The sequence below is a fragment of the Primulina eburnea genome, chromosome 3, assembly GCF_022965805.1.
Source record: "Primulina eburnea isolate SZY01 chromosome 3, ASM2296580v1, whole genome shotgun sequence".
NCBI lineage: Eukaryota > Viridiplantae > Streptophyta > Magnoliopsida > Lamiales > Gesneriaceae > Primulina > Primulina eburnea.
The window spans coordinates 3,736,024-3,758,857 of NC_133103.1; the positions used below are offsets into that span (position 1 = coordinate 3,736,024).

Sequence of the window (22,834 nt, forward strand, 5' to 3'; positions counted from 1 at the left end):
TTGCCACTTGTTTACTCTCTATTAGATGGAACAAATCTTTATTGATAAGATCATTCAATAATTAATAAAATGTGGCTGAATTTGGTTTGATTCTCAATAAGATTTCATGTTTCAATAATATCAATTTGTTAATGTTTCACCTGCTCATATTTAAGAGCTGTGCCCATGGCCATGGTTGATGTTAGGCTAGATGAGGCATGCTTTTTATTCCAATGATTAATTATTTTGAAAGATCTCTATGCCATTTTTATATCTGAATGATAATGAAATTTGTTCAACGTAATATAAAGTAAACCTGCCTGAAAAGTAGTTTGTCTGTTGGATTGAAACCATCAACTTGGGGTGTTGGATTTTATGAAATATTGAACAATATTCTAAAGGCAGAAATTTGTGTAAGACGGTCTCACTTGTCGTATTTGTGATACAGATCTGTTATTTGGGTGATCCATGAAAAAATATTATTTTTTATGCTAAAAATATTACTTTTTATTGTGGATATCGGTAGAGTTCACCCGTCTCTCACATGAGACCCACTCTATTCTAAATTATTTTAACCCTCGACTCACTCTACCGTGCGAACACCTTAGTTTCGTAAAATAAAACTTAAAACGAGATTTTTGCATTAACTTTTCTTATATTTAATCCATTTTTAACACTTACCTCAAATGCAAAAATGATAACATGTAAGCGACATACAAGTGTAAGATTAGTACAAGAAGTACGCGGACGAGAATGCGAGAAACACAAAATTTAATTCATGCGAAAATTAGTTAAATTTTGATTGATTGATAACTGACCAAAATAAACAAATTTGGATTTGGTTTGATCTGCTTTTATCTTTTTGACAAAAATTTCGATAAATTTAGTTTGCTTGTAAAAGATTTAAGTTTGATTTCGCGAAATTTGATTAAGTTGATAACTGAATTTCGCTATATTCGATTAGGTTGAGACACACCTAAGCATGAAAAAAGAAGAAGAAAGAAAGACATCTCGACAAGATAACAAAGGAATTTGTAATATTATCAAGATTTAAACAGAGAACTACATGAATATAATGAACAAAGAAGCTTGAATATTTTTCTAGGGATCCCTTACATTCACTCATCCTTGAATCATACGAGGGGATGCGGTGAGGATGAATCATGTATATATCAATTGTAAAACAAATTATTTTCCTCAATTGCGAAAGATTGCCATGGTCATTCAACAACAATCTGAACAAAATACAAGGAGCATATGTAACTAGGGCAGTTATTCCATTACTGCGACTCCTCCAACAGCTTTAATTTTCTCTATGATGTTACTTGCCTCATCTTTTGTGATCTGTTGCTTCAGTATAACAGGCACTTTCTCGACCAAATCTTTGGCTTCCTACAATCCCAGATCCGTGAAGGAAGGGATCTCTTTGATCACATTGAGTTTAGACCCTGCATCAAATTTCTCCAGCTTAACATCAAATGTGGTTTTCTCAGGTTTTTTCTCCTCAGCCTTGGAGGACCCAGAACGTGCCCCAACTTGAGTGCTCAAATCCATTCCTTCTATGGCAATAGATTGTAGCTTAGGAAGCATTAGCTTGTCTCTGAGAGCAGGACCAATTTGCAAACGTTCTTCCGGAGGCAGGGAAATAATTCTTTCAGCAAGCTGGACAATCTTGTCAGAAGGAGGGGGTCTTGGTCCGTATGGATCATAGAGAGGGATTTGAACAGGTAAATCTATAAACAGTAGCTAGTTTCATTATTAGATTGGTGGAAACAGTGGTTCATTGATCAGCGAAGGGTTGAAAGCAGTAAGACAAATCAAAGTTTTCTACTGATGAGCATATGCACCCCTGTATATCATCACATCGACTTCGGCACACCACCGTAGCCTTCAAAGAGAGCAAAAAAAGGGAAAACAGAACCGCAGTGTTTTTTCCTCTAAAACTATAAAATAGCATAACAACAATAATGCTTTTAAAGATCATGTTTCTCAATTCATCATTCTTACACACATAAGATCTAAACATTTTCACACGTTTTGGAGCAAGTATCAAACATAAACTACAAACTAGTACTCCTGTTCCTATTTAATCACTTATTTTACGCAAGTTCAAAATGCGCCGGTAAGAATAAAAGAGCACATCTGGAATAAGGGTTTTGAAGAATCTAGCTAGAAGCCTAGAATAGTTTTCAAGTTATCTGTTTTTTTTTTTCAAACCTTCAACTTCGAACACTGAGTTGCCGATGACCTTTCTTAGTTCATATTTTCTGTTTCTAACTTTTTACCAATGTGGTACACCATTAGTTTTGGTCAGTCAGGAAACATACTGGGAAGCTCGGAAATTTGCAGGAGAATCATATTAGTACTCCAGACTGATGTGCAGCACTGCACTCGCTGCTAATGTGTTTGTTTTATGCCTGTTCGTCTCAACTGAATGGTTGATCTTCATTCTTACAGCCCCTGTAAAAATAATGGATGTATAAGCAATGTCAGGAATGTTACGAGTTGGTGTACTTAAAATCTCGTAGTTAGTTTTGTTCAAAAAAAATTCTCATATTCTATCCAGCACCGAGTAGACATAGTTTCTTTAGTCTGCTTAGTAAGGAGTATTCTAGCTTGACATCAAATTATCATATTTATACGATAGGTCATCGTAACGTGCTATGGCTGTGTTCCTCTGATAATAAAGTTCTGTGTTCCGTTTATTAGCAAATCTGGCGTCCATCTGAAATGTTTTTTATGTGCCTAACAACCCCATGTAACATATTTGAAACCCAAGTAATGGTGCGACTTTAGTCTTTTTCAGGAGAAGTTTGGGAGAGAACACCCTGGGGTAGAAGTTACCATAATGAAACCGATGTTTCATGGCGGACCTTGGAGGGTATATAGAGGAGAGATTCCTCGATACACCAAGGAGTAGAGTTTGAGGCACTCGCCTCCATTTGACTGCTTTTACAATGGCTTTCCTTCTTGTCTTGTGAAATTCACCAAATTTTCTGATTACTTGTGTTTTGTTCTGAAATAGTGTGTTTATTTTATTTTGTGACGAAAGCCAAACAATCGAAGTTACTTCTGAAGTAATTGAATCGATTGAAATTTTCGTAAAATCCAAATTAACGGTACCAATTTTTCAAAAAATTTAAAAAACTGGACCAATTTAGAAAATCAATAACACGCATGAATAACTGAAATAATGAAACTAAAATGCATTTTACCAAATCCCAAGCATTCAAAAAACAGCTGAACTAGAAAAGGAAACAAGTAATTGAAGGCATCAAAAAACAAGAAACAACCTCTGTATGCACGATTTGGATCAACGTCATTCAATCGAATACAAAATGGCAACAAGCCTCAATATACGTATGTACATATATACAAGGAATGCAGAAAGAAGATATTGTAAAGCTTTGCTTCCAACTTAGCATTTCATATTACACAAAATCGATTAGAAATCAATTGCATTCCTCAAAAACGGCGGACACAAATGCACAACTATAAACGGCTAGTTTTTGGATTAAAAAGTACTATGTGGCAGAAGATTCGGGTCGCTTCTCTTTTGGAGCCGAGAGTCTTTCTAGGTTGAGATCTCCGACACCTTTAGGTGGACCAATGCTGCATCGAGCAGTGTTATGTAATGCGATGGCATCCTTTATTTTCTGAAACTGCCAAAAGTTTTTGGTGGTAGGAAGTCATTTCTTTGATGATCATATGGGAAAAGTTCATGTAGTAGGTTATATAATATACACAGAAATAAGAGTCTACATATTTCTTTCGCACTTAAATAATAAAAACTTATTAACAAATTATGATTGTCTCGCCACAGACCCACAAGCCAACCGAAGCGTGACTCTGCACCATGTCACAAACTTGTAAACATTTTGATGCTTCTACCACAAACCCATGTAAAGATCATGGTATCACCATGTCAACAATTTTATCTGTTTAGTGGTTTCCTTTCCATTTTTTACTGAAACCCGCAGTGGAGCTTGCTAGAATAGATCAATTTCACGTCAATCAGGATGACACCAAGAGACTTCAATCAATTAGCAATTCAAATATGTAGTACAGCAGATGCCAAAGAAAAAATTTAGTACAGCATTAACCAAATCTTGAATGGCCATAGGCAAATTTTTTAACCTCGGGTTTTAACAATAAGACATGTAGTGTTTAAAATTTTAGTGAACGAAAATTGACAGAGAACCATGCAGAAGCAGATTTACTTACTTTGGCTAGGGAACAAGAGAAGGCCTCAAGCTGTCCATCTGCCCCACGGTAGAAGTGGAAATTAGGAAGAACCTTTACATTCAAACTTTTGCACATGGGCTTGTTTTCATCAAAATTAACTTTAAGGAACACAATATCGGGATGTTCCTCAGCTGTTCTGCATAGCTAACAACACAAAACAGAATTACACGTTTGCACTAGATTAAAATTCTGAAGATTTGTTAGTTACAAGAACATATATAATGATGTATTTATTTGAGGCATGGGTATCACAGGAATTGGTAAATTAATTTCAGTAATGAAGTTATGTTTTCATCCAGTTCCATGAATTCTCATCCTGACTCCAATTAAATCAGACATAAATTTGACGCGATGCATGCCGGTGTGTCTAATTATTAGATGTCCTTCGCTATCTAACTTGGCATGAGAATGAATAGAGGACCTATATCGTGGAGTATATGACATTAGAGCAGTATCAACACTCCATCTGATTCTATACCTAATAGACACGCTCCAAAGTTCGACCAAATGTAAATACAAATGAAAAAGAAAACTCCATAGGCAAAGCTTTGTCACTCTCTTGAAAGAAGGATAAGTACCAATCAAAGCCTATACTGCACAAGAGACGTAAGATACTTGAATGATTATTACCTTAGGAAATAGTGCCCGACAAGAAGCGCACCATGTCCCATAGAACTCAACTATAACTAGCTTATCTCCAGCCTGACTCAAGGCATTCAAAAATTCTTGCGTGGAATGAATATCGATCATATTTGGACCCACATTTCTTTCCCACCACTTGGGTGGCTCAGTTTCAGTAACAGTTGCTTGTATCTGATAATAAACACAAAGAGGAGAGACATCATTAACTGAAGAAAGAACGATCTATTATGAGTAATCAGCATGGTTTCATGATTTTTTGATATTGTGATATCCATTGGACAAATTACAAAATATTAAGAGTTCACCATTCTCATAGAACAAACGCAGAAGGTAGACTGTAGCAAGAATATAAACCATTTTGTCCCAAAAAATCTGAAGCATAATCCAGAACCTGTGGATCATTTTCCCACCGAGTGATCCAATTGTTGGCCACTCATTGCGTGTCATTAGATTTTCTTGTGATGATTTTACTGAGTTGTGTTTCAGGAAACTCAGAACCAAAAAAACTGAACAAATACTATAAATACAAACAAGTTGTTATGCAAAAAAAACTTCAATCCATGAGCAAAAAATATCTATAAATTAATCTGTTTAAAGGATTTAAAAACCAACAGTCCAAATACTTCAAGCATTTACTTAAAGTTTGGTTTCAGAAAAAATTAACATTACAATAACCCTGCATTGCTTGGAACCGAAAAGATAAATCAAATGAAAAAAATAACAATACGATGAATAAATTCGATTGTATCAACAAAGCAGACCCTAACATTGGTTACTACAAGTCAACTATGGGTGTGTTTGGATACATTAACTTTTTTTAAAAAGAGTTTCTTCGGTTTTTGAAAAGAAAAATACTTTGCTAGATTTATCTTTCAAAAATATGCTTAATCTGTCCGAACTTAAAAAATTTGGCTTCTAGGCTTCTGCCATTTTTATTTTACATTTTTTTAAAAAAAAACTTATTTTAACTACTCCATCCAAGCATAAAACCGTTAATGTTTTTCTTAAAAATGGCACTTAAAAATACTATTTAATAAAGTACTTCTTATACATCCAAACCGACCTTGTATGTTAGAGCTCGTTTCAGGATTCAGCACCATTAAAAAATTAATGAGATCCAGACTTTCGGACAACAATCCGAACAAATCGGCAAGCATAACTTCGTGTCAACCTAGAGTACCAAAAAACAAAAGTGCGCAAATAGAATGGGATTCTGAAGCTTATTAAATTCAATGTGTATTAGACAGTATGAAGTACAATAGACCATACCAAACTATAGAAGATATCTAAGTCTTAATTGGACAATCTGCTGCCTATTTATTTTGGTAATATCGAGCACTCCAGCTACAGGTCATTCACCAGTAGTGGGAGAAAATACACTTGCTTGTTAGCTTTTTTCAAGTAATTATCAAATCTCTAAAGCACCCAACCAATGATAAATCACAACGGACATGAACCCAATCACCAAATTCTGGCACAGTTGTATTTCAGCAAGAACCTAACCATCTATCTACCTTGGTCTCTCCAATCTGTTAACTTCACTGCCACTAAACTCATAAACAAATATATGAATAACAGCCACAGAGAGATTATGTACACTAGCTCTAGGGATTGTACTTAGCTCTTCCATTCTTTCTACCACTGTAAATGCCATGGGGGAATCAGGATAATGCTACTTGTCTATCTTAAGCCCTAATTATCTATATCTTGATCCGGAGAGGTAGGTGCATGCTTGACTTAAACCGATGGCAACACTAAACATTGGGTGAATTATAAAAAAAACATATGAATTGCAGAGCTTTGTTTCAATTGAATATTGAAGCCGATTTTCTGGCATTCAAAAACCTTTTACAAGAACATTGACAGAAAATCATCTAAGCATTTTCCTTCTATGTCGAAGACTCGTCATTTTTCCAAAAGAAAAAAAAAACAAGGCAAAATGTCTAATACATTCCATTTTCATCTAAACCAAATCCATATTGACCATACTAGTACCGTCAGGTTACAAGAATGTGGATTACAGAGAAAATGAACTCTCCCTGACGAATTATTTGGTAGAGGGTAAATGTCCCTGAAGAATGCAAGAAGGATTGTATTTTGTGAACCAACAAAAAATTGGGCTAACTACAAGCTGTTGCATTAAAAATAGCATCTTTATCTAGATAACCTAACCACCAGTAGGAACTTACCAATCTACTATTTATTGAAGCGCAGAAGGGAACAATTAAAACAACAAAGAATTCACACATTGCTCAGATATACGTCCAGACAACATTAATTCTGATAACTTGACGATCATGTGCACAACAACGTAACATCAGTTAGTTACCAGTTGTAAAAATCAAGAACCCACCATCTGAAATCATCAAGAAAAAAACGGTGGTAACAGAGAGAATTTGCATCAATAGAGAATTTCATCCTGTTCTAAGTCGACAAAATTCCAAGTAAAAGAACGAAAAAATTGCAAATTTATCCTCCAAGCTCACAACAAAATGAAAGTTCAAGAAAGTTGAAGCTTTTACCTTGAAAGATGCTAATTCCTTGCTGGATTTGAAGGAATTTGGGGGTAAAAATTCACCACCAAGAGATGAGATATCTGAAACAGATAAAATCCTTCTGTGTAATCTTTGGCTGAAAGAAAGGGGCCTTTTAGATGAATTCAAAGACGAAGAAAACGCGGTTACAATAGAAGAAGAAAAGCTCATAGAATTGCAAGAAAATTGCATCAAATCGGCCATTAAACACACAGACAAGTATGTCAAGAACCAGAAATTCTTTTTTTTTTACAGTTGGGTTTGTGCGGGAAATATATTTTTGCCCCCTTTTTGCTCTGTAGGCGTCAGATTACTTGTGTGCTACATTAAAGGAAAAGAAAAAAAAAAGGGATTTTAGTTAATTAATTTTTCACACACGACTCTCGAAAATATTATTTTTTATTATAAAAAATTAATTTTTATTAGTTATAATATTACGTAATATATATTTATTTGTTGTAAAAAATATTACCAACAGAAAATAATAGCCTTGGCATGCTCTGTGATTAGTATTGGTTGATAGAAAAATTCTTTAAAAGACAACAATTGTAAGTCAGAAATATCCAATATTTTGTTAAATAAATTAATTATATTTTACATAAAAACAAAAATAAAACCCAAATATAAATTATCGGTAAATCGAACAAAACCATTCCCTCTGCTCTCCTTAATTCGAAGTCGTTTTACTGTTTCTCCATCTCCTCTTCCTCAAGCACTGTGAACTACTGCTTCTTTCGCAGCAGAAAATGGCTGCATATATGAGCATGGGAGAAGCCAACCGACGAATTAATGAATACCTAAATCGCTTCTCCGATGCCGTTTCATATCAGGATGGTAATTCCCTGAGCCGGCTGCTCTCCGTCTCCTCCGACTCCGCCTCCCTCCTCTCCCTCGCCGATGCCCTCAACGTCTTCCAGGTTTTATTTAGCTTGTTAAATGTATTGTTTTTATAAAAAAATTATTTTTTTTTGGAAAATGCATGAATATGTGATGTTAGTCACCATCTACTTGAAGTGATTTGGGCGTAAATTTGATGTTGCGGTTCAGTTCTTACGGCCGAATTGGGTGGGAATTTGTATTGGAAAAGAATAAACTTTGCTTATAGGATGTAGATTGTATTTGTGGTCGCAGTTGGATGATATGCATATTATATTATTTTTCCATATGTATTTGTGGATCGTTCTTCACTTGTATATGTGATCAATAATGTTATATTTTAATTTGCTGCTTGACAGGATGCTAATAGAGTGATTAGGCAATCCGAGAAGCATTCTCAGTATACAGAAATTCTATTGCCGATATTCCGGGCTTTGCAGAGTTATCGACTTGGAAATCTGGTCGAATCTTACATGGCCTTTGAAAGAGCATCCAAGTAAGTCGATCTGTTGATGAACTTTTTCCATACGAATAAACTGTATGATTGGTGGTAAATGTCCTAATGATGGAAAATTGTAGTGCTTTTATTCAGGAGTTCCGAAATTGGGATTCGGCCTGGGCTTTGGAAGCGTTGTATGTTATTGCGTATGAAATTAGGATTCTTGCTGAGAGGGTAAAGATTATAAAATGTATCTCTCTTTGTGTAAATTAATGAGCATTAGAATAATCAGAAGGCGTATGAACTGTTTTTGTTATTATTTGATTTGAAGGCTGATATAGAGTTAGCTTCATTTGGGAAAACCCCGGAGAAGTTGAAAGGTGCTGGCTCTTTCCTCATGAAAGTGTTTGGCGTTCTTGCTGGAAAGGGACCAAAACGCGTGGGAGCTCTATATGTGACTTGTCAACTTTTTAAAATATATTTCAAGCTCGGGACAGTCCATTTATGTCGCAGTGTGATACGAAGTATTGAGACGGCTAGAATTTTTGACTTCGAGGAGTTTCCTGTCAGGGATAAAGTCACTTACATGTATTACACTGGTCGATTGGAGGTATACAATGAAAACTTTCCGGCTGCTGACCATAAATTATCATATGCATTAACACACTGCAATGATCGGAAAGAAGAAAACATAAGGTCCGGTTAGTGCCTGCATTTTTTTACGTCTTTAACAAATCTTGATGGTGTAGAATTTGGAATACCTCAAAGCATTACTATTTCTTAGTTTAGTTACTGTGAACCTAAATTTCAACGGTAGATCTAGTGTAGATCTAGTGCACAAAAAGGCGTGGTTCACAATTATGCTGATCCTTTCAATATATCACTGTTTAGCTTTCTCTTCCTCTTAGCTCTGAGCGAGACAGTTTTCTTGCAAGTATGAAATTGATTATTTGTGGAATACGACGGGGTTTTACTAGAGTTCGTCTAATTTGTTTATTTTAAAGTTCTAGCTGCTTAAGTTGCATTGTTTAGTTCCCAATTTCAGGATGATGCTGAAATTTTTTATACTTGTGAAGCTTTCAGTAAACATCTGGATCGTTTGTATGCTGCGTCACTAACCATTTGATATTGTTATTTAGGATGATTCTGAAATATCTTATACCCGTGAAGCTTTCAATAGGCATTTTACCTAGGGATTCACTTCTTCAAAAGTTTAACTTGAATGAGGTATGAACTCTCTACTTAATCGTTGTTTTGCATATTGGAGGACGTGTACACCACAAGAACTATGGTTACACTTCTTTTTATATCACATAACTAGTCCGCCATACCTTTGGTTTGCTTCTTGTGGCTTTTGCTTATGTGACATAACTATCGATTCTTTCAAACATGAATTGAAGGTGCATCTCTCACCATTATCAGCGAAATTCAGCACTCATGTGTGGTGACGATAATCTTCACCTCATGAATATTGCTATAGCTGTGGAAAGAAACAATATATATTCATTCACCGGGAGGGAAAGGTTGAAAAATGAGATAGATATTGAAACGGTAGTAGCACATTCAGTTAAAGAGTGAACAGTGAGAAAATAATATCTCAAGGATTTATGAACATTAAATGCTCTGAAGCCTTGGGACAACACTGTTTAATCAGATCTATGCCGTCAATTTGATGTATCCTATTATGAGAAGATTTCACGAGTTCTCTGGCAGTATGGTTAAAAGTATCATTTTTCCTGACAAATGATTTAAGAGAGAGCTGAAGTTTAAGTTGTAAATGTTTGAACGACGGATTTATGTACAACCAGAATAACATTTTTGAGAAGCCTAATTAACTTTTGTTTAAGAAATTACTTGTGCAATGAACTTGATATGCTACCTAATTGTGATGTCTGTAAAATGAACGTGCCGGTCTTATGTCCTAGGGAATAAAAATATGCTTTGGTAGTTGTCTCAAAATAAACTATTTACTTCTTTAAACTATTGCAGTACAGCGATGTTGTGCTTGCTCTCAGGAGAGGTGATCTTCGACTTTTAAGACATGCCCTTCAGGAACACGAGGACAGGTATCTTCAGATTCCTTGAACACAGGTTGCTGTGTATTACGATGATTAATCTCGTCTTTGAATGCTTGACAATAAATATCATTATCAGGTTCTTGAGATCCGGGGTTTATCTCGTTCTAGAGAAGTTAGAACTCCAAGTTTACCAACGACTGATTAAAAAAATGTAAGTTACCACACATCAACTTAGTTTAAATGAAACTAGCATCCAGTTTAAACATCTATTTTGAACCTTTCTGGCAGCTACATCATTCAAAAGCAGAAGGATCCGAATAAAGCTCACCAGATCAAGTTAGATGTAATTGTTAAAGCGCTAAAATGGCTCGAGATCGACATGGATCTTGATGAGGTACTTTTCCTCAAACATTCGGTCCTCGATTTATCTCGAGTTTCTTCTCTTTGATATTCTTTTTCTTGCTTAGGTGGAGTGCATAATGTCCATTCTAATATACAAGAATCTCGTGAAAGGGTATTTTGCTCACAAGAGCAAAGTTGCGGTTCTGAGCAAACAAGACCCGTTTCCTAAATTAAACGGCAAACCTGTTAACTCGTAGATATTCATCAAAATCTGCTATACCAGTTGTCCACATGTCAGCTTTAGTTCCTTGCCATGTCCGAAATCTACTTTCTATGACGTTATGAGGGGTTGGTTTGGGGCTTCTCCCAATCGACATTTGTAATAACATTGTCATTCTCCGTTATAAAAATTATTTTGTGTTTGAATAATGTGTGTTTTCTTTTTCTTTTTCCGAATTGGGTTATGTGGTTGATTCCCATCTACCCCGCCCCCTTTCATCTGCCAAAGAAAAAAAATTGAACGGACCTAGTACGAGTATATCCTATTCGGTACCTAGACAAAAGAACACTGGAGACAATTAGTAATTTGATTCATTTGAATAACAATCATTCTAGCTGGCTTGTATAACATTTATTGGCATAAAGGGTAAGATTCTAAATATTCGAATTGCACGTTGACCATTTTAGTTGCCATATATTTTGATGCAATACAGCAACAACCAACACCTCTTACTAAAAGAAGACTGCATAATTTTCTGCCAAGATGTCCTTTAAATTATTCTCTATTGATATTCTCTAACATTTTGTTTTCAGAAGCATCCCTCGACTCTCTTTTTTCAATTATTTTTAAAAGATGCCAATTTTTATGATATGATGATAACAAGTATTTAGGCTTCTATGTTAGTTTTTTTTAACAAAAAAGAAATGTATTGAAGAGGAAAAGGCAAAAACAAAGAAGCAAGATAGGCAGAGTGCATGAACAAGCTTCAATTATTTGGAAAGAAATAGTACAAGATGATGCAATTTTTGGTAGACTGTATTGTCTATATCAGGCTACACCACCCATTGAGAAAAGTTTGAAGCCAAAAATGGGCTATGTTGCTTAATCATACAACATAGTTTAGCAAAACGAAAAAAAATACTAGACCTCATCTATATACGAATTTCCCGTTGAACCGTACATCGTTACACGGTTAATGTTCTTTCATCAATTTGATTTGGAATATTGAAGAAAAAAAAATCATTTTCTTCAGACTTTTTCTTCCTGTAAAAGCATTCAAAGTTATCAGAGCAGAAAAGGGAGATTTAACACAAGCCATATTGTTTTTAGGAAACAAAAAGGGTACGTATTGTTGACTTTTAACAAAGAAAATACCGAGGTTCCTTTTTCCGGGTGAGAAGAACTAATAATCCAAAACCAAGAATCACAGCAATTTTGATAGCCTGCAAAGAAATGAAATTTTAAAAATTAAAGCCATATTTTCTGCTGAACATATGTCCATTCGCTATGAAACTAATGATAAAAGGAAAGATTGAGTTGGATACATTTATTTAACCATGGCACCAACCTGAAAAGACTATCATTCATGTGTACAAACTAACAATGATCTGACGATCAGAGCATTACCTGCCCAATTAGTCTGTTACATGAGTCGTCTGGAAAGCTACCAGATTCTGGCATATTACCAATGTCTACTTCACGTATTTCATGTTGCTGACACAAAACATTAACACATGCATATATCAAACTATGTTATGATCCATGCATAAATGCAGTTTTGAAGCTGCAATTACTCTAATTCAAAATGAGACTTTATAAGTAGCTGAGGCGCTTTTCTGCAATTTTTTGAAAATGAAACCTTGCAGGAGATGACATTAGAATTTTTAATTACAACTGAGGATACTATACCTGCTCCAAGATTTCTGATTCCATAGAAAGCTCATTTTCTTGGTGGGCATTGGCTTCAATGTGTAGAAGCTCTACTATTTTCATCACTTGGTTGCCAGCAGTTGTAATACATAAACGTTCCAAATTGTGCGGGAATATCCACAAACCAGAGCTTTCAGGGGAATTATATTCTTCTTTATCAAAGTCCAGCGATTTTGGTTTCTGATCTGAAGTCCCTTGAATATCCATAACTTTTGAACCTTCAAGTCCTGTTTGTGTCTCATTTTCTGCTTCTTCTACAGCTGAAGAATCATAAGCTTCTATTTCTTGAGATTGTACCTCAGACTCTCTTCCCGAACATGTAGCTGTTTCTGAAACTGGTTGCCTCGTTAGATAAAATGGTGATCTATCTTTTTCTTCCCCACTTATTTCCATCGGAACAACAGTTGACTCCAAATCCTTAGGGGCTAAAGATGCTTCAGTGTGACTCGAATCTAAGTCTCTTAGTCCACTAACACTTGGTATCATTTGATTCAAGTATCCTGTAAAAAAGTTATCCTCAAATTCTCTTGAACTTTGATCAGTTAATTTGGTGACGCCCTTCTCGTCTTTGTCCTCCGAAGAACCTTCCTTTCCAGCTATATTTTGTTCAACTTGGGCCGATGCTGCCCTTTCAAGGTATTTTTCCACATCCTGCTCCAGTATATTGGAACTTGCTAAAGCGTCCGGTGATCTATTACTTTCTTCAACAGTTGGTTCCTCTTTAGTAATTTCGCTATACTCCAATGGTGCTACACTTGACTTTGACTCCTTTAGGTCTGGAAAAGGTAGGGAGTCGCTTGAAACAAGATCTTCTTGTCCACTGACATTTAGGTTTCGACTCAAGTTTTCAGTAAGATGGGCAAACTCAGCTTTTCTCAAACTTTGATTGGTAGATGGAGCGACATCCTTTTCATCTTGTAGTACAGAAGTTGGCCTTTTGAGGGATTTCACATCCTGCTTGGGAAAAGTTTAATTTTTTACCGTAACCAGAAAGAAGTATGTGAGGCAAAAAAAACCTTACTACAAACTAAAAAATCATTCAAGCACCTTAAATTGACCGCTTTCAAATGCACTTATCATTTTCCTCACATTGCTGGGGACTTTCTCCGTGAGATCTGGATCCTTTGACTTGACAATAGGCAATGCCGTTTCAATTTTCTCAGCTGGTGTGGTTTCAGGTACTCGAGACGATTGTGCTTCTGTTACATGTGAAAAAGAGACGAGAGAAGCATCTTGACTGCAATCTGCAGCATTCTAAACAGGAGAGCTTGACTGTAAGGTGTAACCCAAAAATATATTCAATTTATTTACTTTGTCAATAAACAAGTTGCCGAGTGATTATTTCTTAACTGGGGTTTCTATTTCTTGGATGATTTCATCTTCCTTTTGGTAACTAGACGGTGAGCCAACAAAGGATGCTTCAGAACTCGATGGCGAATCAGCTGGTGTGGCTTCAGCTTCACGGCTCACTACTTCTGTTACGAAATTTGTTTGTGAATCTTGAAAATGAATCAGTCGTAAAACCATCAAACACTTCTCCAAAGAGGAAGCTTTTATAACATTTACTATAAATACCCCAAATGAGAACTAACCTAAGACATTTTGTTCGCTATGAGTGGACTTCTCTTCAGAATTACGAGTTGAACTAGTGCTTTCTGAACGATTAAGGTTAATGTTGGAGGCAGCTGCAAGATTCTTTTTCATCGCAGATTCTCTCTTGACACAAACAAAAACAGAAGATGATAATATTAAGTTCGCGGCTTGCGACTTCTGTTTTCAAACTAAACGTTCTATAAGTTTTATTGATGATTTTTTCTTATTTGTTTCAGCTGCATACCACGAGTTCAGAAGAACAAGATCGAGTTAGCATGCTTACAATTTGGTGAGAGATGATACATATGATGATTCTACTTTATTACAAGGTAGGAATTAAATTGTGTTTCTGTTTCTATTGTAGTGGAAAAGAACATGGGATTGTTATTAAACACATTTGAAATAATTCTAACATTCATGACAATGATCTAATGTCAGGTCAGACACTCTACTTACTATATCACTCATGTAGACCACGTAATCTAATAAAATATGCTAGACTTGAGCTATGCAATCATAAATGCGAATCGGAAGTCAACACATCAGGACACCTTGCTTATTTCTTCAGTATATGCAAGAATGTTTTTCAGACACACTTAGATACATAAAAAAATCATTGCATAGGAATGAAGAGTGATTCAGAGGTACCACACCATAACACGAATGCGATTTTTCTCTTCCTCGTTCAGGAAAAATCGCAACTTCAAATGTACTTGCCCGCCTCCTTCAAGCGAGAAAATATCATCCCATGTTCCCTTCTGAATTATTTGCATGATCCTAATGCCTATGCGCGATGAAAAAGCAATCCAAGTGTTACCAGAAAAAATGAATTCGGTAACCTGAGTCTAATTAGCATACTGATAGATAAATACACCTGTATATGCTATTTCATTTCCTTCTTCATCCACAAGTGTAACAGTCAATTCCTCACTAAGTTTAGCAACAGGACTGTAAAATCAGTACTTTTTTGTTCATCATACTGCCAAAATTTCTAAAGAAATAACATTTTAACCAAGTTTAGAGTCATTACAACGAGAAATCTCCCTTGTCCTGAGTCCGGTAACATCTTTTCCCGATGGAAACTAATGGTATAAAAATAAAATAAAAAAAAAACAGTGAAGAAGACAGATAATCGAGGAAACCCTTCAGTCAAAAAATACAAAATAAAAAGTTCATTAAATTCAAATTTAATGCATCATCTAAAAACCAAAATAATTGGATTCTTGCATCAGTGTTGGTTTGAAATACTTACCTTTGACGGATGTTGCAGAAGGGTCTGACGAAGAAGAAATGCCCTTGAATTCCAGAACTACGATAGTAAACCAAGAATACAAGATGGAGTTAAAAAGTAGAAGAAATTTGCAGTGAAATGCAGTTATATCTTGATACCTGAAACTTGTATGGTTCCCGGCATTGGCTCCAAGAAACTTTTATTGTGTCGGACTCAACTTTCTTGGAGCTTAAATCAGCTAAATTCTGCATTTAGAAAATCGGAAACGTGACATATAATAAAAATAAGAATGGATGGGTGTCCGGGTGGATGAGATTGGATGGAATTTAGAAATAAGTGTGCCTTTGATGGGGTCCATTTACTTCAGCCAAATTATTTACAACCTCAAAGTCCTCAAATCTACATCTATATATTTGTCTGATATTGGACATCTCGGCTCTGAAAAGCTCAAAACTAATCTTCCCAAAAAGAAATCTTGACCGTACCATAGCTTCATTCGTAATATCTGTAAATAACAAGGGTCAAATTTTAAACTTTTATTCGAGTCTTTTCTAAGTGTTTTCCCCTTTTGATTGACTGACATTGTCGATTAAACATATTTATTTAATAAATTATTATATTATTAAACAAAATATTCAAACTTGTCTAGTGAAATATCAAAGAAAATAATTTGATCACTACTTCATCTTGAAAAAAGATCGAAAGATCGAAAATGAATGATTTTGACTTGAATTCGATGATTATAGAACCACCCCAATTCATTATCACCCGTCAGTAGGTCAATGACGGAGTGGATTACCTATTTTAGATTAAGCAATCACTCATTTTTGTGATTTTCATAGTTCGGTTAATCACGACTCCATATATCTAGAAAAGAATTATCGAATCTGCTTTATATGTTTTGAAATTTGCGATGGAAAAACTAAGACATTATGAAACAACACATTACAGTCCATAGAAAAGGAAATCACCTCTCTCCATCTGAATCACAAATTTGAAAATGCACAAATAGTTCGGCTCTCTTAGTTTGAAACAATCGAACACAGTTTGATGGATGCTCCTTGAGTCATATAATCCGAGAATATGACGCCACAGATATAACGAAATCTATATACAGAGGGAGTAATCACAATACATCTAACCGAAGTATGCTCTGTATACAAAGAATGGCCCAACACACTTCAAACACTTGGGATACTTTTTGAACGGAGAAACTCCTTAAGAATGGCTTTCTCATTGTCTATTAGCAACTTCTCTTCTCGATTATTGGGTTTCACCTTCCTTTTTTCTTCCAGCATCCACTTGAAAAGCTCACGTTGCTGATCCTCAGGGATAGGTTGTCGAACAATTACAGGTCTTGTAGTAGGCTGGGTAAATATCGGTTCCTCGTCAGTGAGAGTGGTAGCTGGAGTTGGAGTTGGAGTTGGAGTTGGACTTGGAGTTGGAGTAACTTCAACTGGGGCTTCTGTTTTCAATTTCACTCTTTCTTTCTTCCCTGCCTGTGCAAACATGTAGGCTGTAAAAAGGAAAAAAATGAATTATTTAAGTTTTTCAAGATTCAAGATATCAAAAGTTTCATATAAAGAGAAAGAAAGAATATTTAGAAGCTACAAGTGGGCAAAAGTTAAATCAAATTGCATCGGTAATAGTAGGAAAATCACTAACTAGCAAGTTCCGTGGCACTTCTGATATGCAATCTCTACTGTTAATAAAAGAAATATCTGGTCTCGGAACAAAAATCGCACTTCGATTACAGTTTAGAAAAGCCACCATCGAGGTAAAGCTTCCTCGTCCATGCTATTCTGTAGTATAACGTTTCAAGGAAGGGTAATAGACTTTAGAGTTATGATTTAAGTTAAGCATCGACTAATAACTGATGCGTGGGATGGAAAATCCTTCAACCATATGCTCAAGCAGCATATATTTCTTCGCGAATGTTCCAGATTACAAAGTACAGTAACATATTAGGTGGATGTTGCTAATTCTTGCTCTAGAATAGCATTAACGAGCTAAAAATGTAATAACTAAAGGTTTATTAAATAGTTGCTACTTTCCACAAGAGGTCTAATCTGATACTTAAAATTCTAAAATATCGAAGCGTGCTAGCCATGAGCAACCCCAAGAACTATGAAAAAACCGGATACTTGAAAAATTGGAACTTTGATATATATCCTGATATGCATCTTTGCCTAGCAAGAACTATGAAATCAGCCTTCTCATACAAGGGTCATGGAGGGATCAAACCATTGAGCTCTTAACTTTAGCTGCATCTTACATAGGTGAATCCATGGAGGGCCATTATTCAAATAAAATAATGCTGGATCCCAAAATATGAATTTCACTAAAATCTCGAGGAGAAATAATACAATAATTATGTTGGCTAGATGGATGGCAGATAGACCTTGGGTGGGGAGAGAGATATGGGCTTGGAGTACAAAAAAATTAGAAAGGTTTTCGTTAGTGGATTGTCAGACCTCGCACTATTGCTGGATCCACCTCAATAAGCAAAGCTTTGCGGGTTCAAATCCGTGAGAGACCCGTGCAAAGTCTGTCGAGGTATGATCATATTGTGGCAACTATACTACGCATATCCACAATCTTGGAAACTATCTACGCTTCCTTTTATTATCGCGTGACATACATAAACATATGAACGAGAAAATCACAAATAAGCTAATGCTGCGAATCTTGCACATCAAAATGTAAGTTTTAACACAAACACCTGGTATGCATCAGTGCAAGAATTCAAAGCAATAAAAAATAACTGTGCAAGAAAAGTTCAAATAAATAAACCAAATAAAGATCATAGCAGAGACCTAAGTAATTCATAAATTTACTTCACAATGCCAATATTTCTCGAGCGCAAAACCCAAGAAAGTGAGACAAACCTCCAAGACCAAAGTTGCCGATGAGAAAAACCCGCCATAGGATCTTGTAACGATTAACAGCAGCTCCACCTGGAATCTGATTCTCCATTTTCCTCTCTTCTTTTGCTTGTTTAAGAAGAAATTCGTGCTAGAAATTTGATTAAATGTGCCATGTTAATGTAGCTTTTCTTTGGCTTTATGATCTTGCTTGGGCGAAGGAAAAAAAGAAGGGGGGAGTCGAGCCTATCCGGCCTTGTAACTGAAAGATTACGGTCCTTATGCCGTGAGTTTTTAAAATGGGCCAATTGATAAAGGCCGGACCGGCCCATAATTTCACCATCATTTATTTTATTTTTTTTAAATACATACAAATAGAAATCGTTTTGGTCCATCGTGTATATTTTCAGATATGTAATCCTCTCTCTCATTAATACAGAAAAGAGTGAGTCTTATGTGAGACCGTTTCACGGATCATAATCTGTAAGACGGGTCAACCCTACTCATTTTCACAATAAAAAGTAATACTCTTAGCATAAAAAGTAATACTTTTTTATGGATGACCTAAATAAGATATCCGTCTCACAAATACGACCCGTGAGACCGTCTCACACAAGTTTTTGCCTTTAGAAAAATAAAAAAAAGTTTTTTTAAAATAGATTATTTAGGAAAATAATAAAAAAGTAATGTGTTATGTACTGTTTTTCAGGTGAGTGATCGAAGAGTTTCAAACAATTTTGATCAAAATCTGTGTGCACATGAATTTGTCGATTAAAACACTTGTGCTTGAATTCATGTATTTGAGAGGATGGATTTCAAATCGATTGATTTCAAATTACTTTTTTTGCTTGAATGAATTTTTTTTGGTGAATTAAAATCCATCTACGTTAAGTTGTGTGATTTTAGTTGTACGATGAATTTCATATATATAAAAGAAATGTCTCATTTGAAATTTTTTATCAAATCAAAACCCTTCATTCAAATTAAATCCATCAATCAAGCGCGACCGAGGTAAACCTCATTCATGTAGTAACACTTAAATGTTTAGCACATGAAGATCATAAAAATTAATTTCAATTACAAAATTTTGTACATAATTAACATGATGCATGAGAATTAAATATACAAATAAAAAAAACACACGGTAATTAAAGTACTGAATTCATTAAAGTGGAAATGGGAAGCCTTATGGATGAGTATGAACAAAAGATCCGTCGCATGATTAACTTGTATAAATTCATCCATAATTTTACAATTTATTTATGCCACTTATTAAATTAACTCGAAAAAACAAATTAATTAACCAAATCTGACTCATCGCCATTTCTTCTAAACCACTTAAATAGTCATGAATCCATAGCAAAAAACAGACTCTCACACGTTTAATTAATCCTATCTTGAATCAAGAAACGAATAACTAAGCAACCCCATTTGACAAGATGTTGAAATATATATATATATATAGACACACACACACACATATATATATATATATATATATATATATATATATATATATATATATATATATATATATATATATATATATATATATATATATATATATCAACCATGAACGAGGCCAGAAGATAGAGCCATGAGTAAGATCGCAGCATCCTTCTCATCCTGCGGGAACACTCGTTGGAAAGACAGTTTCTTGCTCAATTTTATCAAGAAATCCTCGAAATTCAGCTTCTTCGGTACATTAATGGATGATTTTGATGATCCGAAAGCAGCGCTTGCAGCAACTTTGCTGCGTTTCTTGAATTTTGAATATTGCCCATGCCCGATCTTGATGATATTTTGTTTGTTTTGTTTTTGCACCTTGATCTTCAATACTGGTGGCGGCGGATCATCCGCAGCTGCCATGCCTTTTGTGGCCGCCGCTGCAGCTGCTTCCATGGCCCGCCTCGCCTTCCTTTGTCGAATTCCGCACGCGTTGCAAAGGGACTGCATGCTTACATTTAAAGAAATAAAACAAACACAATTTGTAATGTGATAATATCTCCAAAAAAATAAAAAGAGATTTTTCAGTAGCCACAAAAGTAAAAAACTTTATTCCGTTGTACTGTTTGTGTTATACATATAGAAAGCATGCATGGTGATATATATATATATATATATATATATATATATATATATATATATATATATATATATATATATATATATATATATATATATATATATATATGTATGTATATACCTTGGGGCCTTCGGGGCCACTTCTCCATAGAGGAGTCTTCGTTGTGTTGCAATTAGAACAAACCCTAATTGTGGGGCTGTTGTTAACCATATTGCAAGAACTATTGCTGCTTAACTCAGTTTCCAAAGAAGAAGATGGCCGCAGCTTCTGATCCTCAAGGAACTTGTTTCTGGCACTATTGATTATTTTTATAGTCACCCGATCCTCCTCTTCGTTCACCTTCGTCTTGCTCATCGGCTCCACTCTGGACGGCTTCCACTTCACGGGATCGCTCCAAAGAGTTAATTTAAGGCAATTATCAACCTTATTATTGGTACCATCGTCGTCGTACGGCGATCCACCATGATAAGAAGAGCAATCATCCTAGGATCAAGATCGGAAAAAATCATATATATATATCATGGATCAAGGCGAATCAAGAAACTTAATTTTTTCGAACTAACAGCTTATAAAATGAAATTTCAAACTTGAGAGAGACGCGTTGCATTACCTCGGGATGATGATGCGGCTGATAAATTTGGTGATGATTGTAAAAGTCAGTATGATCTCGATCGGTTGAATCGAAGAAAACTTGGCATGAAAAATGATCTCGATCTTCATTGATCTGCTCTACATCGAAATTTGAAGGAGAAATGTTTAAGTTCATTATTAGAATGGGAGATGAAAAGATGGTTGCAAGTTGAGAGATGCCAAAGGTAGATCAAGGGTAGGCTGATCACCAATGATTAAAGCTCTTTATAGCGAAGAAAACAAACCCCAAAATATATTTCAAATCTTTATTAGAATGTTATATTTATTTTTATTATTTTGTAGAATACGTATTAATCACTGACTAATATGATAAAAAAATTTAATGTGAAAATGGATATGATCCTGAAATATAAAGAGGTGACTAAAGATTCACGTGACTTGATGACGACCAAACAAATTGTCCAAAAAGGACAAAACTAAGGAAGAAGGAGAATGCTACCACACGACCGTTTGACAGAACCCTATCTCTTAAAATTTTTGTCTAAGAGTACATAATTTTAACGTTAATTTCCTTACTGCTCATGTTTCACCGCCTCATTTTACAAGTACATTAAGCCAAGTGTTAGTAACATTAAGTGGACATAATTTTTTTTAAAAAAACAATTATATTGGGTCGACGGTCTTTCACTATCACTTGGAATCGAACTCGGGCATCTCCCTAGTAGAACAGTTTTATGTCAGTGCAACACAAGACGGGTGATTCAAGGGGGAGAACTTAATTATCGAAACTTGCCTAGAAGAAATTAAAAAATTTTTTATTCTAGGTGCAACTTTTCATATCAATTTATTTAATTTTAAGTATATTTATTTTTTTGTACATAGCGCAATGTTTTTTTATATAGTTTTCAAAATATTATTTTTAAGTTTGATATTGTTATATTTTTAATTAACATTTTTTAGAAGAGGAAACCTGCACTTCGTGTAAATGTCACGCATTCTGCAGCTAATTTTAATAAAGATTTTTACTTTATGGGGATAGACTGATAGAGCAATCAAAAGTTTTGTAGAAAAGAAATCTGAGAGAGAAAAACTTGATTGAATAGGCGTAACCCATGATCTGATAGACCTAGTTAGGGTTGCAATTCTTGGGTATCTCCCTCACTTTTTTACTACTCGAATCAATGATTATATGTATCCAAGTCCTCGAAAACCGAATATATATATATAATTCAAATTTATAAAATCACTATATAAATTAGGTAATGACAAGACGGAGATATATTTTTTGGCTAGAAATAATGAGCGATGCTGGGTCTCTGCGCAGAGAATTGATTAATCTTGTATTATTGTGTGTAAGAAAGGTGTATCGTGCAGCTAGAAGTTGCAGATTTTGTGAAGAGGAAATGGCTACTTGCATGGCTGCATCCTCTGATGGATCCTTAGTATTGACAAAAATCATTAATT

General features: G+C 35.1%; 5 protein-coding genes and 1 long non-coding RNA gene across 18 annotated transcripts; 1 reads left to right on the top strand and 5 right to left on the bottom strand.

The window, feature by feature from the left end:
- Positions 1–1,073: 1,073 nt before the first annotated feature.
- On the bottom strand, positions 1,074–2,970 carry LOC140828029 (uncharacterized). Its single transcript, XR_012117100.1, has 2 exons — positions 2,307–2,970; positions 1,074–1,867 (listed from the first exon to the last, which is right to left on the bottom strand). It is a non-coding gene; the product is annotated as an uncharacterized lncRNA (long non-coding RNA).
- A 292-nt stretch (positions 2,971–3,262) lies between these two features.
- Positions 3,263–7,736, bottom strand: LOC140825451 (thioredoxin-like 2, chloroplastic). Its single transcript, XM_073187224.1, has 4 exons — positions 7,389–7,736; positions 4,855–5,037; positions 4,204–4,368; positions 3,263–3,641 (listed from the first exon to the last, which is right to left on the bottom strand). Exons 1-4 carry the CDS (start codon positions 7,602–7,604, stop codon positions 3,504–3,506), a joined length of 702 nt encoding a protein of 233 aa, XP_073043325.1. The 5' UTR covers positions 7,605–7,736; the 3' UTR covers positions 3,263–3,503.
- A 309-nt stretch (positions 7,737–8,045) lies between these two features.
- On the top strand, positions 8,046–11,525 carry LOC140825454 (enhanced ethylene response protein 5). The gene is made up of 9 exons (XM_073187239.1): positions 8,046–8,317; positions 8,636–8,772; positions 8,856–8,949; positions 9,047–9,411; positions 9,855–9,942; positions 10,705–10,781; positions 10,870–10,944; positions 11,022–11,127; positions 11,201–11,525. The coding sequence occupies exons 1-9, from the start codon at positions 8,147–8,149 to the stop codon at positions 11,330–11,332; spliced, it is 1,245 nt and encodes a 414-aa protein (XP_073043340.1). The 5' UTR covers positions 8,046–8,146; the 3' UTR covers positions 11,333–11,525.
- Positions 10,068–16,167, bottom strand: LOC140825452 (uncharacterized). 13 transcript variants are annotated; one of them, XM_073187230.1, is made up of 13 exons: positions 15,988–16,146; positions 15,851–15,907; positions 15,629–15,680; positions 15,473–15,546; positions 15,252–15,382; positions 14,598–14,721; positions 14,356–14,504; positions 14,053–14,259; positions 12,985–13,959; positions 12,703–12,789; positions 12,451–12,518; positions 12,223–12,339; positions 10,068–10,195 (listed from the first exon to the last, which is right to left on the bottom strand). In XM_073187230.1, exons 1-12 carry the CDS (start codon positions 16,010–16,012, stop codon positions 12,261–12,263), a joined length of 2,028 nt encoding a protein of 675 aa, XP_073043331.1. In that variant the 5' UTR covers positions 16,013–16,146; the 3' UTR covers positions 10,068–10,195; positions 12,223–12,260. The 13 variants fall into 13 exon arrangements, with proteins under 13 accessions (XP_073043331.1, XP_073043327.1, XP_073043330.1 ...); XM_073187226.1 differs by lacking the exon at positions 10,068–10,195 and adding an exon at positions 11,520–11,574; XM_073187229.1 differs by lacking the exon at positions 10,068–10,195 and adding an exon at positions 11,610–11,628.
- A 619-nt stretch (positions 16,168–16,786) lies between these two features.
- On the bottom strand, positions 16,787–18,956 carry LOC140828030 (uncharacterized). The gene is made up of 2 exons (XM_073190996.1): positions 18,718–18,956; positions 16,787–17,345 (listed from the first exon to the last, which is right to left on the bottom strand). The coding sequence occupies exons 1-2, from the start codon at positions 18,803–18,805 to the stop codon at positions 17,011–17,013; spliced, it is 423 nt and encodes a 140-aa protein (XP_073047097.1). The 5' UTR covers positions 18,806–18,956; the 3' UTR covers positions 16,787–17,010.
- A 936-nt stretch (positions 18,957–19,892) lies between these two features.
- LOC140828031 (putative GATA transcription factor 22) lies at positions 19,893–21,681 on the bottom strand. The gene is made up of 3 exons (XM_073190998.1): positions 21,390–21,681; positions 20,900–21,262; positions 19,893–20,643 (listed from the first exon to the last, which is right to left on the bottom strand). Exons 1-3 carry the CDS (start codon positions 21,543–21,545, stop codon positions 20,260–20,262), a joined length of 903 nt encoding a protein of 300 aa, XP_073047099.1. The 5' UTR covers positions 21,546–21,681; the 3' UTR covers positions 19,893–20,259.
- Between the last annotated feature and the right edge of the window lie 1,153 nt (positions 21,682–22,834).